This window comes from Lissotriton helveticus, chromosome 4_1, assembly GCF_964261635.1.
Source record: "Lissotriton helveticus chromosome 4_1, aLisHel1.1, whole genome shotgun sequence".
Taxonomy (NCBI): Eukaryota; Metazoa; Chordata; class Amphibia; order Caudata; family Salamandridae; genus Lissotriton; species Lissotriton helveticus.
The window spans coordinates 1,617,740,049-1,617,758,449 of NC_136063.1; the positions used below are offsets into that span (position 1 = coordinate 1,617,740,049).

The 18,401-nt window shown below is 40.6% G+C and overlaps 1 protein-coding gene across 5 annotated transcripts in view; it reads right to left on the minus strand.

The window, feature by feature from the left end:
- Positions 1-18,401, minus strand: part of BBS9 (Bardet-Biedl syndrome 9) — a 1,968,820-nt gene that overhangs the window by 985,352 nt on the left and 965,067 nt on the right. For all 5 annotated transcript variants that reach the window (XM_078688232.1, XM_078688235.1, XM_078688233.1 and 2 more), the window contains one exon: positions 5,674-5,769. In XM_078688232.1, coding sequence (XP_078544358.1) covers positions 5,674-5,769 — 96 coding nt within the window. The remainder of the gene's footprint in view (positions 1-5,673; positions 5,770-18,401) is intronic.

Consider the following 18,401-nt stretch of genomic DNA (forward strand, 5'->3'; position numbering starts at 1 on the left):
GTTAAGAAGTACACTGCCCTGGCCATATTGTTGGCAAAGAGACTTTTGGTGGTCCATTAAAGACATGGCTTCTCCCTACCACCGCCACCGCCAGCACGCCCTCTCCCACCCCCACCATGACAGCAAAGATTTGAGGATTGGCAGAAAGATTTAATGTATTGCAATGAACAAGTCGATGGTTACTGGAAACAAATGTCTGCTCAATCCATGCACAAGGATATCTGGGTCCTCATCCAGGTGTATCTTTTGCTGCGTGCGGACTCAGCTCTGGAGTCCGAAGGCCTTGCCTTGTGTGCCTGACTGTCTGAAGTTGTCTGGTTGTGAGTATATCTGTGCTGCTGAGAACACTATTCATGGGTTGTCTGGGTGCACCTGGACAACTGTTGATACCTGTGGCTGAATGCAGGTGAGGTTTACTGTCAGCAATGAGCAAGATAGTTGTGCTCTCTGTTTTGGGTGGTTATTATTCTGTTCCTTTTTAATAAATAATTTCAATAAATAAATTGTGTAAAAAAGGATTTCCCTGGTGGGTTCTCGGAGGAGTTCAAGTCAGTGTGTGACAGTGATAGGATAATGATACTCACATGGAAGTGATCGAACAAAAAGAGCTTAAGACATCCCAGGAGAAGTTTTGGACACATCAATAGTGTACAAGGATCACTGGCCATACTGAGTACAAGTATTAATCCTGGGAGAATAGCAAGTTTTAAACCAGAATATGGCTGCTGATCATGAAACCCTTAATACATTTGCATAAGTGTTCCTGTCCAAAAACATGAAGACACATTAGGATTCAGATCCACTAGCAAATCAAAGTATTCAGGTTGCCACCCAGAAAAGAGTAGATGATGTTATTAAGAGAAGTCAAAATAATGGCAATCGTGAAGGCCTCAGAGGTCCTAGGGATTGCCATGGGGACTACAAAATTCGCTCTGAATACTGGTAGACATGCCCCCTTGTTTCAAGGCTGGCATCCCTCAGCCCATTTACTACATTTCCCTTTGTCTAAAAGGTTTTTCACTCTTGAAACTATTCCACTAAGTTTGATTTAACCACTCCTCACTTACACTGTGATTGTGGAATAATGCAAGGGATAATATCTATGCTTGCTCTGGCATTTGCCCACTCTGAATCCTATGTTGTGTCTCAAATTTAGATTTTCGATGTGATAATGAGATCGAAAAAAATCTGTACTCCAATAGCGCTGATCCTGCATGGGAGCAGTTGGTATATTGTATGTCATGCAGTGATCTGGCATTTAGGGTTCATAAACTATGGTACTGTCAGTGATGGGGGAAAAAGAAGAGCAGATCATGCACTCATAAATTGCACCATTTTTTTAACATGATTATTCTTAAGTATTGGTGGTGAAGAGATCTGGTCCATCTCTTTAATCAGTAAAATAAGTAAATGGTGTATTCTTCACCACTTTACAGCCGCACAAATTGTGTGATAAACACAGTCACTGCCTCTTTAATGTGTAACGTTAACTTTCTAAGAGATTAAGCAATTTTTCTCAGTTACTTCAAATCATTATGCAAAGATAGGCAACACTAGGACATTACCAAACTCATCCATTATCTTATCGATTTCCACTCTCATTTTTACTTCTAGGAGATATAAATTTAAATATTGTGCGATTATCATGGAAGACAATGGAAAATTTGCTGCAAATAATAGTTCAGATTTCTGCCTACGGCTAGAGGGAAAATATAGATTAATAAGAACAATTGAGCTCGCGGTGGCTTCAATATTTTATCAACTCAGCGTCACACCAGAAAATTTGCATAACCTTAATCTGTGGAACATTCATCCGATCAAGCCCCCTTTGGGATGGCCTCTGATTTCTCTATTGGCTTGAATGGAACAATTAGTTTATTCATCCAAAGGATCCAGCATTGTCGTCCAGGTTGTTTTGAAATTAGTTATCTGATGAAACTCAAAAAAGACTAGGATTAGAGATCAGTTCCCAGGCTTGCAACACTGCTGGCCCTACTATACGGGCCCTACCATACACCCTGCTAAACCTTACGAGATGCAGATGGTTTCATATTAGATGTATGTTCACAAAGCCTGCTGAAATGCCCGAGTTTGGACTCCGCATCACATACAAATTCCCTAACTGCTATTCAGGAGTCACCGACTAACCTTTAGCATACCATATGGCCAAATCTGATGAAGCAGAATACCACTTGTGGCAGAGCACAGGTAACCAATCTTTCTGTTTTTTAGCACTGACATTTGTGGACAGGAGATCTAGCACTGTTTCTGAATCCTATTCCTCCAAAAGACAAACAGATCCTGATGGGCTAAAATTTGACTAGCTATGGTTTCAGTCATCCAGGTCACAATGAACAACTCTATCTGAGAAGAACAACTGTATCTGAGAACAGAATATATCTTGCCTAAAGGCTGCTGAGTCAACATCATTGGAAGTAAGATGCAAAAATACAGGTTGTGCCCATAACAATTTCAAGATGTACAAAATATGGAATTTCAATGAGAAACAAATGTGTGTCAGGATGGTAATGTTTTAGTAATCAACGGATGTTGATCTCATACTTGGGGTAAGTGATCCTCTAAGTGATCGAAGTTCTGTATCAAAAAAGGGGGAGAAGATGAATAGTTATTCCTGTTACCATTAAGTCTGGAGGGAGTAATTTGGTAAAGTTATCTGTTTTGGATTTTCTGATCATTCCTCTTTGAAAGATCTATCTTAGCAGGCTCAATTATAAACCTATCTTTCTGATGAGAGGCCTATGGCGGATGAATATTTGGATTTCTATCTGCACTGATGCCAGCCCCAAAAACTTGAACGCTCATGTTTTCGAAGGTCAAAGGGTTGTTTAATTGTTCCCAGAAGCTGTGTTCACTCCATTGAATATCCAACAAATCTATCCCCTTGAGGTACAACACTAAGTGTTTGTATGGCAATGTCAAAAACTACTTGACTTAACCAAGGGCAAGGTGCCCAAAACCTTCGAAGGATGAGTACTGCCCGACTTACCTAGGGTATTACAAGCTTCCATTACTGATGGGCCATTTGCCACAGTAACCTAATTTTTTGATGAAGGTTTCTCTGAAAACTGCAAAATAAAGGACTGGGAAACTGAGCAGGAACGGGAAATTAAGCATGGAATCCCACCAAGACTGGAGAAACCTTTCAACTGAATTTTTACAATAGGATCCCCAGCCACATTTCCATAATCTCTACGCAGCTTTTTGATATCAAAAATGGGCAAATTCTTCCCTGAACCGCAAAAGGGACCTCAAGAGTCTGAATATGATATAAATATTGTTCAGCTACAAGGATTTTTTTTTATTGCGCCTGCCTTTTTCCATGAGATTACCCTGTGGGAAAAACTGCTCCAAGGAAGAAGCAACAATTTCCTCCCGTTATAACGAGCACAAAACTAAGGGCCAGATGCATCAAAGGGTTTTGCACATTCTGTGTCTATGGGAAAATGTGTTCATGCATATGGCCCTAAGATCTTCTACTCATTAATGATAGGGAAAACATAAGTATTTTTGTCTGCACTTCCTCTCCCCCCAAAAGGATAGTGACATTGGGACCTCACTACCTTAAAAAAGGTGTCTCAAAGAGAATGACACTACATGTCTGTCCTGCATCATTGTTTCATGTATATCTAATAGTGTATTTATTTGTTCATTATGAGTGAGTAAGCATCTCGAAAACATTAGTTACTGCAAACCTTTCACTTAAATTATTCAGATTATTTTTTTGTGAAAGCTGAAGGACTGGGCCATGCATTCCAAGACAGACACTTGATATTCCAATTTTTCAGACTGGAGTTGTCAGGCATTAACTGTGTTGTCTAATATTTTGCACATAGCACCCATTGTGGCCAATATTGGTTAGGCTAGAGATGTATATGGAATGTTAGTCTGTGGGATCAAAGCTACTCAAATCCAGGGATTTTGAGAGAAATTGATCATCAAAAGGGAAAATTCAGACTCCTCCCATGTAGGTATGAATCATGATTCTACATCTGATAGGCCTTTAATAAGGAACTCATTAATTGCATTACATCTCATTCATTCCATCCCAAGTCAAGAACGCTTCTGAAGGGCCCTCTATGGATCCAGCATTAATTCCTTGGTTTGACTAATCAACTGACCACATAACGTCTCCCACAGGTTTGGATAAGCAGTGATTAACAAATATAACATCCTATTATGTCCCTGAATACACTTTTTCTCCACTCTGTAGTTAATCAGCTTTGTCTCACCATGTCTGCTGTTTGTACCTAGCACGTACTGGTCACACAATCACGAAGCAGGCTGGCTCCGACAACTCCTGCAAGCTGAAGTTGCCTTCAAAGCATGCTTAAATCACCCGTGATGGTGAGTAAGTTCTCTGTTTCTCGTACCTTGATCATGTGATCATAATTTCTTGCTCAATCTGAATAATCGATTTGTATTTGGGCATGGCGCAGCTTCTCTGTCGACCACTTCATCCACGGTTTTGGCGAGCTTTTTGAATATATTCCTCTGCAGGGCCTTGGATCTCTTCTGCGGCTGTGTACGGGATGGAGCAGGGCTTTGACTCCACATGTGCCAGTCACAGACCACTCTGCATCAATTCTTGGTGCATGCGGCATGCACAAGCAGTTTGCTGTGTTGTTGCAAACTCTCAGGGAAAGCAGTCTTGTCTTCTCGGGCACATATCCCCTACTCATCACCAGCTGTAGTGTCTTACCCAGTCCAGAAGCATGCAGATAAATTATGCAGCAAGGGAGCTGTGGTCAATCCCCTGCGTCTCATCATAAGGAAGGGACGCCGTTGGCATGCCCTTCCTAATTGCGACTCACAAACCCAATTTGTGATTCAGTAATAGGTTACCGAATCGCAAATAGGGCTCTGTACATTTAACATTTTTATTTTTTCAGGTCACAGACTGCCTGATTCTGTGAATTGGGCTGTTTGTGAGCTGAAAAAAGCTCTCACACTCTGCGCATTACATCATACTTCACATTAACCACATCCTAACACCTCCCCAATATTTCCTGCTTCCTGTTCAGAGTCTGCCCAGAACAAAAAGTGTTCTAGTGTGCATAATATCAATATGCTACCAATACAACAAGTTCTATTTAGGCGGGCAGGAAGACCTGTCTCCGTGATGAGGCACTAGCTAAAAGTGAAAACTGTGACAAGGAAGGCGGATGAGGTGGTAGCTGTCATTTACTGGCAGAAAGGGAGAGACAGTAAGTTTAGGATTTTATTTCCTGAGGTGCCTAAGCATTAGACAATGATAAGCGGAAATGTATATTAGAATATTAAACTGGCTCCGCCTACATATGTTGAATTATATTTAATGACTTCATGGTAAAACAAAATGCATTATAAGAGAGTTGGGATCCTCTCCCATCAGTGAAAGCTATAAAATGACAGTTTCTAGTGTCCAGAATATTCATAAAACCCACATTTCCGGGGAGAAGAAGAGTTCAACCATACAACAAGGAGTAAACATGCATTTACCATTTTTAAAAGGTTCAAATTTGTATTTAGCAGCATTTATTTCCCCTTGATTATCTGAACACGAAACTACTGCGTCTTTTAATTGCTTCACCGTGTGCGTAGTCTAGGGATTCAATATAACTTATAGGTTTTCAAACAGATCACTTAGCAAAAAGTACTATTGATTTTACTTACGTGATGTTTTCGAAGCAAGAAGAGTGACTTTACCACCAGCAAGGAAGTGGAATCCTAGTACATTAACCTGGTCATCGTCAGATTGATCTGCAAAATCTACAGGGAGGGTGAAAGACAATACACAGCTTAGAATTACACATTTCATTTAGAAAAAAAGTACTTAAGCCACAAATCAGGTTACTTTTAGCAGATATCGTCTGCTCGTATTTATCAAAGTGCTTACTTGAATGTTTGGCCGTGTGCTGGCCAACATCACAGGGCACGAGGCTATGGTGCAGCATGAAAGACCTCTCAGGTTACTTTCTAAGTACCTGCAAACCCTGACTGCTGGCTCCCTCGAAGCACCAGTCTGAGGAGCCAAGGATACAATGGCAGCAGAGAGTGAGAAAGGATAGGCAGAGGGAGAGGATGTGGAGTAACGGGCCAGAGCTGCCGACTTTGGCACTGGGGAACCAAGTTCAAATCTCAGCATCGGCTCAACATCCTGTGAATCTGGACAAATCACGGAATCACCCCGTGCCTACAAACAAAATTATGTGTCCTTGTGTAATGTAACTGGTGCTCAAGTAAAGCGCTCCAATTACCTTTCTGTCGATGCCGCTCTGTATAAAACAGCAAAAAAAAAAGGGAACATTAGACTCATTAACGTCGTGGTAATTCATAGTCATTGTATTGTATTGTAATTGCATTTATATAGCGCTTACTACCCGATAAGAGGTGTCAAAGAGCTTTTTCAGTGAGTAGCATGCTATTCTAGAACCCCTAAAGGATTAATGTTGATTTGGTATAGTGAAATATGAAAGTAATTTGAGTGGTGGGTATGTCAGTCGGCTATTTGGATTCAGAAGGATAGAAGAAGGATAGAAAAGGGAAAAAAGTTTGCACCTATATAGCGGTTCTTACCCCTGATGGGGTGTTGAAGCACTGTTTGGCGAGCAGCATGCCACTCTAGAACCCATAAAGGATTAGTGGTGAATTAGTATAGTGAAATATAAAAGTAATTTGAGTGGTGGATATTAGTTATTTGAATTGAGATGGATAGCGGATGGATTGAAGAGGGAAAAAGGTTTTCATTTATATAGCGCTTGTTACCCCTGATGAGGTGTTGAAGCGCTTTTTCAGCGAGCATCACACTACTCTGTAATCTATAAAGGATTAGTATAGTGAAATATGAGTGGACATGTTGGTCTGTTATTTGGATTAAAAAGGATAGTGGAGGGATAGAAGAGGGAAGGATTTAGACTTTTTTTCTTATTTTTATATATTTTCTTTTGTTTGTTTTGGAGGTCATAGCAGTAGGAAGAGGCGTGGGAAGAGGAAAAAGGACGTGGAGGGGAAGAGTTAGAGGGAAGGGTTTAGAATGGCTTGTTTTGTGGGATTGGTATAGTAAAAGAGGTAGAGGATGATGCAAGGAGGTATAGAGTAGGGAAGAGTCTAGAAAGGGTTATTTTGGTGTTCATAATAGTCGTATGGGTTTTGGGATGAATGGAGAGTGGAGGTATAGGATATATTGATAGAGGTATAGGGTGAGAAATAGGGTAGTGCATTGGATATGCTGAATTAGAAGAAAAGTAATAATATATAAATCTATAAGTACATGTAAAATATATAGATGCATAAAGGAAGTAAGTATATGTAGATTAAAGATATTGATAGAGGTATAGGGTGAGAAATAGGGTAGTGCATTGGTAAGAGTAGTAGAGAGAAGTTTGAGATGAGAGAGAATAGAGGAAGAGGATATATTTAGAGAGGAATAGGGTGAGAAATAGGGAAGTGCTTTGGATATTCTGAATGAGCAGAAAAGTAATACATATATAGATCCAAGTACATGGCATTGAGATGAGTCAGAGAGTTGCGGTGTAGAATATATTGTGAGAGGTATACGGTTAGAAATAGGAAGTGCATTGGATATGCTGAATGAGCAAAAAAGTAATAAATATAAAGAACCATTGTACAAGTACATTGAAGGTATATAGATGCATAAAGGAAGTAAGTATATATAGATTAAATAAATTTGGCTTTCAATTGTTGTTGTACTTAAAAACAATGCACTCTCCGTTTAACAAGGAGATGGATGTAATGATGTTCAGCTGGCTTGACCCGCTGAATTAAAAAGGGTCAGAACATGATGTTGCATTTCCCCAGGTTTTAACCTGGCAGTCCAGAAAACAAACTGATTATTAAATGAGGTTGACTGAAGTAAGTCAAAGTGGCTCAGGAGATGCTAGTTCAAGCCAGATTAAAAGTGGTACCATGAGAAAACTCATTTTGTCATGGACCACAGGGACACTGCCTAAAGCACTGGAAAGATTTTGAGAATGGAGTGCCACTCCTGCTCTTACTGCTGGTAGCCATTTACTTCTCCAGAAATGTAAGGAAAGGAGTTATTGCTTGAGGGCAGTGGAAGCCCCACTCAGGTAACAATCACAATCCTAGTCAGGGTGAACTACAACTGTCACTAAATTAACCTGTGCTCAACTCTCTGGTAGCTTGGCTCAAAACTAGTCAGTTAACTGTGTAAAGTATTTCGGCAGCACACAAACAGTAATAAAGTGAAAACACAACACAAGAAAAATCCCAACCCAGTTAGAAAAACAGAGTAAATTATAATGATTAAAACAACACCAGAATGACAAACATCCTATCAGTAGAACCAGAGAGATTCACTTTTAAAGATTTAAGTTGATAGAGACTAAAAGCTAAAAGTGCCACTCGAGGTCATCTGGGGCCGTATTACAGAAAGTGCACCAGGAGCGCAACAGGCATGTACGCCTACTATGTGTGCCCCCAGGGCACTTTGGTATTACTTAAGCTTGTGCCGCCACTGCTGTAATACAGATAGCGCTAGCGCACATGTAGCACCAGAGTAATCGGGAAAGGGCATTCCCTCGTTTGCATGGGGGTGTGGCACCATACAAATGAGGGAATCATTTTGCTTCTGCACCCATGCTTTACTACCAGTGTGAGAGCATGCCCTTAGGAGGCCCACTGAAAGTGTGCCACAATAAGGGGGTACACGGTCATTGCATCACCTGAGGGCAGCCCTCTCGAGAGCTGAAAGGGGGTCCGATGGACCCCCCAACCCCAAGACATCCCCCTGCAGGTGGGTGCAATAACTCACTGCAACTGCCTGCCAGGTGATCTCTAATCCCTTGTGAAAGTGCAGGTACAGAGAAACACAGAGCCATTTTTCACTGGAGACAACGCAAGCTTGAGGCTACCCTGAGGGCAGCGCATCTTTCATAATACGGGTAACTTTCCCTGTATGTACCCGTCGCACCTGCCTAAAGATGCACAGTGATGCAAACAGGAAAAGTGTGCCCTTTTAGTAATACAGGCCCCGGTCGAGCTAGACTGGGAGAAAGTCAAAAGGTTAGGCTGACCGAGATGAAACACGGTCCAGATACAGGGACTGAGCTAGTCAGCTGAAAAAGTAACCTTCTCAAAGTTAGGCATTAAGAGTTCCGTTGGTGATGGAGAGGCCGCGAAGAGCAGGGGGAACATTGCAGATTGTTGCTGCTGTAGCCAGAAGAGCAGGTCTGGAGTCTTGTATGGTCATTACTGTAGCACGAACAACCAGTCAGGCATTGCAGATGGTCATTGCTGGAGGTTCGTATTGGCAGTCCTTGAAAGCTGTCTTGCTGTAGTTTGAAGTGCAGTTCTCACATTGCCGGTTGTAGCTGGTGGTCACCGTAGTGAGAAGATTTGGGTGCACCGAAACTTCGTGTTCGCAATCATTACGGGTTGCAAAGTCTTGGCATGAACGGGTCCGTTCGTGATTACCAAAAAGCCCAAAACTTCAGGATTTCTCACTTTCTAGAAGAGGAGTGCCTTTTGATGCCAGCCAAGGGTCCAGGACCTGGGGAGGCACTTCTTGGGGATCAGGGTCACACTCTAGCAGAGGCCAGCAGGGCTCAAGCAACTCCAGCTACTAGTCTTCATGACAGGTACAGTGCAGCATGTCAGCTAGTTAGTTGCAGGGAAGACTCTGGAGCTCGTTGTGTCCCTGTAGCTCAAAACAAGTCAGACAACTGACCCTCGGAGTCACTCAGCTAGCCTGGGAAGAAGAGAGCAGGACCAGTCTTCCTTCTCTGAGATCAGGGCAGGCCTCAAGAGGCAGGACATTCTTCTGGGGCAACAAGGCAGACCTCATGCTGCAGGGCAGTGCTCTGGGGAACAATGCAGTCTTCCCTTTGTAATGTCCACAGGTTCAGGAGTGTGCTGAAGAGTTGTTCTGAAGGTCTAATATTTATACCTGGTGTCAACCTTTGGAGTGAGGGAATCTTCTACAATACCCCCATATCTGGTTCTGGAAAGTTCTTCAATTCCACTATCAAGGATCCAGAAGTCTGGAATGACAAACGATTAGTGTAGGGTTCCCTTGTGTGTGTGCTGGAGGCAGCCCTTTGACATTCAAGTGGGGCAGGGCACAGCTCCACCCCTAGCACTCCAGACAGGACAGCCCATCCTGCCTACATTCAGTTCTCTTTGTTTCACTGTCTGGCAGAAATCCACAAACCCTAACAGTAGAGCTATTCACAGTCATGTGACCCATGACACTGGCAGCAGGCACCAACCGTTAGGGCAAGAAAATGGCAACCCTCTAAAAGGTGCATTATTAGAATTGTGCATTAAAATCTGACTTTCCTGTTAAAGACGATTTAAAACTACAATTCATTTGAGTCCAAACTTGATATTTCTACCAGCTCCCAATAAAATGTAGCAGCACTTTTTTAAATATAATAAGGTGACACAGGCCCTCGTCAGCAGCAGACTGGACTATGGCAACACACTCTACGCATAAATCCCAGCTAAACACCTACGACGACTACAACGCATCCAAAACGCCTCCGCTCGACTGATCGTCAACGTCCCTCGCCGCAGCCACATCACCCCCCACCTGAGAGCCCTACACTGGCTCCCCCTCGACAAGAGGATCACATTCAAGCTCCTCACCCACGCACACAAAGCACTCCACAACGCCCGACCAGCCTACCTGATCAGCAGACTCAGCTTCTACACCCCCACCCGCCAGCTCCGCTCCACCAGCCTCGCACTCGCCGCTGTCCCCTGCATCCAAGGAACAACCTCCAGTGGCAGATCCTTCTCGTACCTCGCCACCAAGACCTGGAACACCCTCCGTACCCACCTAAGGCAGACCCAAGACCTACCTGCCTTCAGAAGACTCCTCAAGACCTGGCTCTTCGAGCAGTAGCGGCACCCCCCTCCCCTCAGCGCCTTGAGACCCTCACAGGTAAGTAGCACGCTTTACAAGTACTCTGATTGATTGATTGATTGATTAAGGTAACCCAATATTATCTATCAAATGGGAGCGATAGGTCTTACAGTAGAGAAAAACTAATTTAGGAGGTTTTCACTATTAGGACATGTAAACTTACAAACAAATGTCCTACATTTTAAATACAATGCATCCTGCCCTATGGGTTGTTTAGGGCATAACTTAGGGGTGACTTTTACATATTAAAAAGGAAGGTCTAAGCCTGGCACAAGGTTTATTTTGCCAGGTCATAATGGCAGCTTAAAACTGCACTACAAGCTGCAGTGGCAGGCCTGAGACAAGTTTTGAAGTGCTACTAAGTGGGTGGCACAATGAGTGCTGCAGGAGCACTAATAGCATTTAATTTACAAGCCCTGGATCCCATGTATTACCATATCATAGGGACTTATAAGTAAATTAAATGTGCAAATCAGATGTAGGCCAACTTTACCGCATTTTCGGGAGAGAGCACAAGAACATTAGCACCAATTAGCAGTTATAAAAGGCACAGAGCTCTAATGGCAATAAAAAATAATTCAGAGAATAAGAGGTGTAAAGGAAACACATTTGGGGATGATCATGCAGGTCGGGCCAAGTCCAACAACCAAGGATTGTGAATTCAAGTAGCTCTGCATGTTTAAGAATACACTGTAGATTTCAAGGAAATGTATGCAGTTATATGTCAAACCTTTGGCCAGGTGTGGCATGCTGTCCCAATGTCAACTGACTGTTTCTGAGGGGAGAGGTATCTAGAGGTGGGAGATGGAATAATACTCCTTGTTCTATATTAACGATTAATGAGAAAGGGATGTGGGATTTCACTGTGAGGGGTGGGTGGAAAAAAGGACGTTACAAAGAACAAGCCTGCTTCAGTTAAGCAGTGAAGGATGACGGGAAGGCACGAATGCCATAGACAGTGGAATGGTAAACCCAGTAGTTTGAGATGGGATTTGGCAATGTATCTGGGATTATAGCCTTGAGGTGTGTATTCCTCTTCTAGAATTAAACTGCGATACTTGAAATGTCATAGGCTAACTTGACAAAGTAGAAATTGGCTTTAAGGAAAATCACACAGAATAAAACTCACACACAGTGTCATCTTCTACAGTACACACTTATAAGCCTTAAATGAGGGGGCTGACAGGGAGGTAAACAGTGCTTAATTTGAGCCAATGTTTTCCGGTGCTTAGGACCGGCACTTAATCATCAACACCTGAGCTTTCCATGAGCACTAGTTAAGGATACATACATTTATGGTAGGCAAGGGGAGATTATGTGATTTGCCCAGAATCACAGGATATTGAGCCAACACTGAGTCGCGAAGTCGGAAGCTCTGCCATTACACCACATCCTCTCCCTATTTTCATCATTAGTAGTTGGTTCTGTTTTAGGCAGCGCAAACAGGAGAAATGGGCTGGTGCAAGGAGCCTCCTGACGAGAGCCCCGGCACTTATGTTTTTACAAATTAACTACTGGAGGTAAAGATTGTACATGGTCTACTTTAAACATGAAAGTCCAGGGTTATCCAAGCCCAGGGAGATCGGCAACTTTCCTTTTGAACTGGGAGTGGAATAATATCACGTTATTTTACATGCGATGGGTCCGGGACTCCTCATTAATGATATGATTAATTTTAACACCAAATGCTCGGCATTCAACACTGATGTTTAGTGGATTCTAGTCTATCGCTATTTTATTCTTGCAATCTTTGTTAAATCAGTTGCCGAAGGGAATACAGAGTCAAGTAGGAAACAGTAACAAGTGCACTGAATAAACAATGCAGCAGACATGTTTTAAACAGTACAACCATTTCCCCTATATATGGTGAAAGGAAAAAACAGGGAGGGTGTAGGAAAAAAGTGGGGGAGGGAATATTGGAAATAATGAGATGCAGTGAGTAAGATAAGGTAACAGTCCCTAGCCTTCTAGCAAAAAACAGATTACACCTCTATTAAGCGACCAGATTGAAACACTTCAATAACTAATAAGACCATTGCCATAACATGTGATTTTAACAACTATTTCTTGCAAATCCAGAGAACAATGATAAAGAAACCATTGACTCCATCTACTTAATCCTTTAACCTATTGTCAAAACAAGAAAGCAAACCTGGCATGGTAAAATGATTGCACAACACTCCAAGGCCCAGGCTTTTGACATCTCAATGGGAGACACGCAAGCGATAAAGCAGCACAATGTATATCTGTTGGTACAGATAACAAATCTATCATTGACTTAACTTTTCTTAACATCACTGAATTTGGCAAACTACAGAATTTAAAATTGTAAACAGAACTGAAACCAATCATTACCATCATCCATGGTTGCATCATAAAATCTAGGTACTGACAACAGATAATAGAGGACAGAATTACAGTGGTAAAAGACAAACTAATAGTGTGGAATGCCTCATTTAACAAGAAAACATTAAAACTATGAAATCAACAATTCATTATGAAATGTCCTCATTTCACTAACTGTGGGCCTATTGATTGCACTTTGTACATCACTTAATGTACTCTACGTTTTGAAAGATATAGAAGTTATTTTCTGGTAACTCTTATTTCCTCCGTACCAACAAAAAAATGCAGAAAGTCAGTTTCTGTATTTTCTTATCGGTACAGATGGAATAAGATAAGATAATATCCAGTACTATTCAAACCCTTAACAAAGGCCTTTAGGAGAAAAAAAAACAACTACTAAAGGAGAGTTGGACTTTAACAAAAGATCAGAATGTAAAAACACTTAAAAAGGTTCAAAAAGGGAATTAGCTAAAACCTAAATTTACAAATAAGGTCTTCAAGTGGATGGAAAAAGACATATATAATTATAAGAAGAGAGTTTGGTCTATAGTCGGCCTAGGTGTAAACTCAAATAAAAAGTTGTGAATATCATACATAATCTGGAAAGTTTACCTATCCAATTTGTATGGCAGTAATATTTCAACTTCAGTAACTCTGCATTTAACTACTGAACGTGACAGCGAGATGTCTGATTTCAGAACAAGCAACCAAACATCTCATTTTAGAAATCAATACTACTCCTGCACCCAGTAAGACTGAATTGTCAACAGCTATCATAAAGCTAAATGCTGAGCGCTTGAGCCTCCTGTTGGCCCCCATTTTATAATAGGGTAATAAAACTTTGCCAGCTTTTACCATCATGAAAAGACTATATTGCAGCTAATTTTTAAAGGAGGATTTAAAGATATACCAGGCAGCTGCCTGTTGTTTGTCTTACTTGACGCATATCTGAGCATTTTTGCTAAATATCTCCTCTTATATTTGGACGACTAGGTAGAAAGAGATAACATCTTAACTATCCATCAGATGGGCTTCCGACCTTTGATAATACTGTTGTTTTCTCCATTTTGGCTCAAAAAGCAATCTTATCTAAATCCAGGAATCTCTTTAAGTGAGATATAGATTATTCCACAGCATTTGAGAAGGTCAACAACTTGCTAGAAAAAAAACGCTGAATGAGTACTGTCTGACCAAAAATTAAGTTTTAATATTTAAACTTAGAGGGATTTACCAAAAATGTAAAGAATGGCTCATAAACTGTTTTAAAACGCTTGAAAAATGTGGCACATGGCATGAAGATTTGCGTTTAACCGCTTATTGTAGCTCGATAAAGCACGTCACTTTTGCTGTTTATTCCGCCACTGATTTTAACTTCCACGTGCAGTTTTATTCAAAGCATGTAACTTTTCCTCTTAATTCCGCTACCGGATTTCAACTTTTGCATTCAGTTCAACTTATCCTCTGTTAACCAAGTAACGTGTCCGAATAGCCATTCACTTTCGCATCGTGCAACCAGGTTTGTTCTAATGCCTAGTATTAACATACTACTGCACTCTATTAGCATGCACAATGGTACTTTACTTTTCTCACGTTAAGTTTTTTTCTAATCGACACGATACAAACCACTTAGTTCGGCCACGCCATCTGACCTTGCTCATCTTCACTTCTTCTTTTCATCGATCGTCACGTTACCACATAGATACCTGATATAGACCACCGCTCATTTGACACACAGGATGCACCGTTCACAGAGTATAATTTAAGCACTAATCACTGGCACGTTTCTAATTTTGATGGATCAGTAAGACATGCATCTTTGTATAACCTCACCGTCACCGTTTACACTGTAATTTTCCTTAAATATTTGCTTGAATTTCATGAATAGACCTTTTCTCTTCATTCTTATCACTCGTTAGCTGTCTATGTTGTTTAACAATCGATAGAGTTATATTCTTTTAGACCTTGTATTAAGTTATCGCCTAAACAAGATATATACTTTGAATTTAGATTGCATTGTATGAATGACATTATTGTTTCTCCCATGCTTCAATGGCATTTTCTAATTTTACTTTAGAGTGATCCCTGATGAAGGGCATCAGCCCTAAATGCATTGGATTTAGGAAAATTCTAAAATAATGTTGATTATGGTATTATGAAAAGCATGCAATAATGGATTGAATTCAAGTTCATCTAATAACGTTAATTGGATTGAACAGAAACCTTGACCACTGTGATTGCATAAAACTATTTAAAGATCCTCTAGAGTTCTAGAGGCGAAGATTGTGCATTGGGGATTCAACCCAACTAGGGCTGGACTTTTGAGTTAGATTTTTTCATGCTCTTGATGAATGAGCGATACCCTAGTAGCACTTCAAATTCAAATTAACTTAATATAACGAATTATTAGCAAGCAAAGGCTGTGCACGCGTACTTTTATTGATTCACTATCATTACAGCTCTTCAGAGAGGTTTAGCTTTGTCCGGACGCACAGGAGCACCCAGTATTAGTCAAAACAATATCCTTTCAGGCACAGAGTGCCACATAAATTATGCAAAACAGGAGAGAATTCTGGATAGTTCCCAGGTTTAGGTGGAGTGCAGCTCGTGTATAGAGCACCCTACAAAACCAGAGACACTTCAAATCTACTCACATCAATTGCTCGCTTTTCCAGCAACGTTTTAAGCATAGGATTTGCACATTGCCATCCAATCCTAGAAATTGACAAAGTCTTTTGTCATTCCTACAAGAAAGTCTTTAAGCATAGGATTAGCAGAGTGTCATCCATGCCAGACTGTAAAAAGACAAAAGCCTTTTACCACTCCAGGCACAGTATTAGAGCTTTGACTTGGTAAAATACCATCCAAGCCAACCTGGAATGAACAAAGCAACCCCTGACGCGTGTTTCGCTATCAATATAGCTCTTCAGAGGGGTTTAGCTTTATCCAGACACAAGGGAGTGCCTAGTATAAGTCGTTGTTGTTGTTGAAAAGCTTTATTCGATTTCTACAAACAAGAATCATAAAAGCACATAACAATTAATACATTAATATACACAATGTATACAATTAAAAAGGAATCACATTGTGCCGTAAAGGTTTCGGCTATTTCGGAGTTCGTACTCCATCATGTTGTTATGGATTTCCTACATTTTACCACATTTTTCAAAATATTTATTAAACACCATATAACAAATTCATTATTTAAAAGTTGTAATGCTAAAAACGCTGGTCGGCAACTTTTAAAATCGAATTTCTTTAAAATTGGTAACAACCATTTTTTTTCTTAGCAAATTATAAAATTTACAGAAGAATACAGTATGAATTGTAGACTGTTCTGAAATGTCGTCACAAGGGCATAATTGCATCTCTCGCATCCATTCCCTCATTTTTGGAAAACTTATGATGCGGTGGAAGATGTCTAATCTGAATCTCGCTAACAGTAATCTTTCGTATTGGCGCGGTACAAGTATGAGGTAGGGTTGCATACTATATGTAATCATTATCATTTGGTGGTGCTCTACAGTGGGCTTTGCTAGTTCTTAAGATAGTCGTCGTGAATCTAGTAGTGCCATACAATTTCTTTTCAGCTCTTTCCTAGATATCACTCTCATAGTACTAGGTTCATTATAGAAATTAGGATAACGTAAATCATTTAGAAAATCCCAGACATATCTTAACCACTTCAAGTTCATTACATCGGTCATTCCCATGACGTCCTTAAAAACCTCCTGGTTTACATGGGTTTCCTCATTTATCCGCAGCCTATTCCACAGCATGACTGGTTCTGTTTTAATTAAATCTGTTAAAAATGGGACACCCAATTCTGCATGGCAGACATATGATGATGTGCTTCTAGGAAGTGCCAAAATATAGCTTAAGAACTGATTTTCTATCAGCTGGAGTGGTTGAACATTACAATGCCCCCATAATCCAGAACTGTACATGGCTGTAGATATGCATTTAGCGCTATAGATTTGTAATAATATTTGCGGGGGCCTTGTGCCTAATTTCTTTGAGAAGTTAAAAAGGGCAGCAGTCATTTTTATAAAAGCAAGTCTTCTCATTTGCACCGCCTGGACCCATGTGGATTTGTGGTCAAATAGTATGCCTAGGTAACTAAAGGTATTAAAAAAGTTAATTTTGTGATTATCTATGAATATGTTTCTACATTTTTTGCTCCATATACCACATCATGACAAAAGTTTTTGATATATTTACCTTTAAACACAGCTCTCGCATAAATACAATATAACCGTCTAGTAATCTTTGTAAACCCACTTGAGTACGACACATTAAAATGGTGTTGTCCGCATACATTAAAGATGGGATGGCTCGGACATTGATTACTAAAAGATCTTGACCTGTTTGGAGCAGTGCTTTTTCTAGGCTATTTGTGTAAAGATGAAAAAGATTGGGGTCTCGGAACACATCCTTGCCTGACCCCCTTTTTTTATTGGAAAAAAACCTGTACATGCTCCATCATTGCCATAACGTACTCTGGCCTTGGCATTCTGGTAAGTATCTTTCAAAAAGTATATGATGGAAACATTCACCCCTAGTTCCTGAAGGACCCCCCACAGCCTCTCATGTACCACACAGTCTAAGGCTGCGGTTAGGTCTACAAAGGCTAAAAATTGTTTTCCTTTTTTCAGGTTTGCATACTTCCCAATTAAAATGCTCAAATTAAGGCTTTGTTCAACGGTTCCCAAACCTTTACACAAATCGTATTGTAGATCTGATCATTAAATACCATATTTTTGTAGTAGTTTCGATATTTTTTTAATCTATCATACGTCTTACTCAATGCTTTATCATTGTTTCTAATTCCTTTATCAGGGAAGCAATTTCTTTTGCCTCACTATTGTTGAGACATGGCTCCTTCTGTGCTGGGTTTTTCCCTGTCTGTCTTAGTTGGGGCTGATTTGTTAACTTTTTCCGCTTTGGTGCTTTTTTCTGTTGCCTTGAGGTCAGTGTAGTAAGCTCTGGGAGTTCCACATTTTTGGACCCATTCCCACCCTCAGGGTTTCTCACACTTTTTGAGGGAGGTTGATACCCTTCCTCATCGACTTCAATGACATACTCTTGGTCTATTATTAACTGTATACAGCAATTTCTAGGAGATTTCATTATGGATGTATTTACTTGT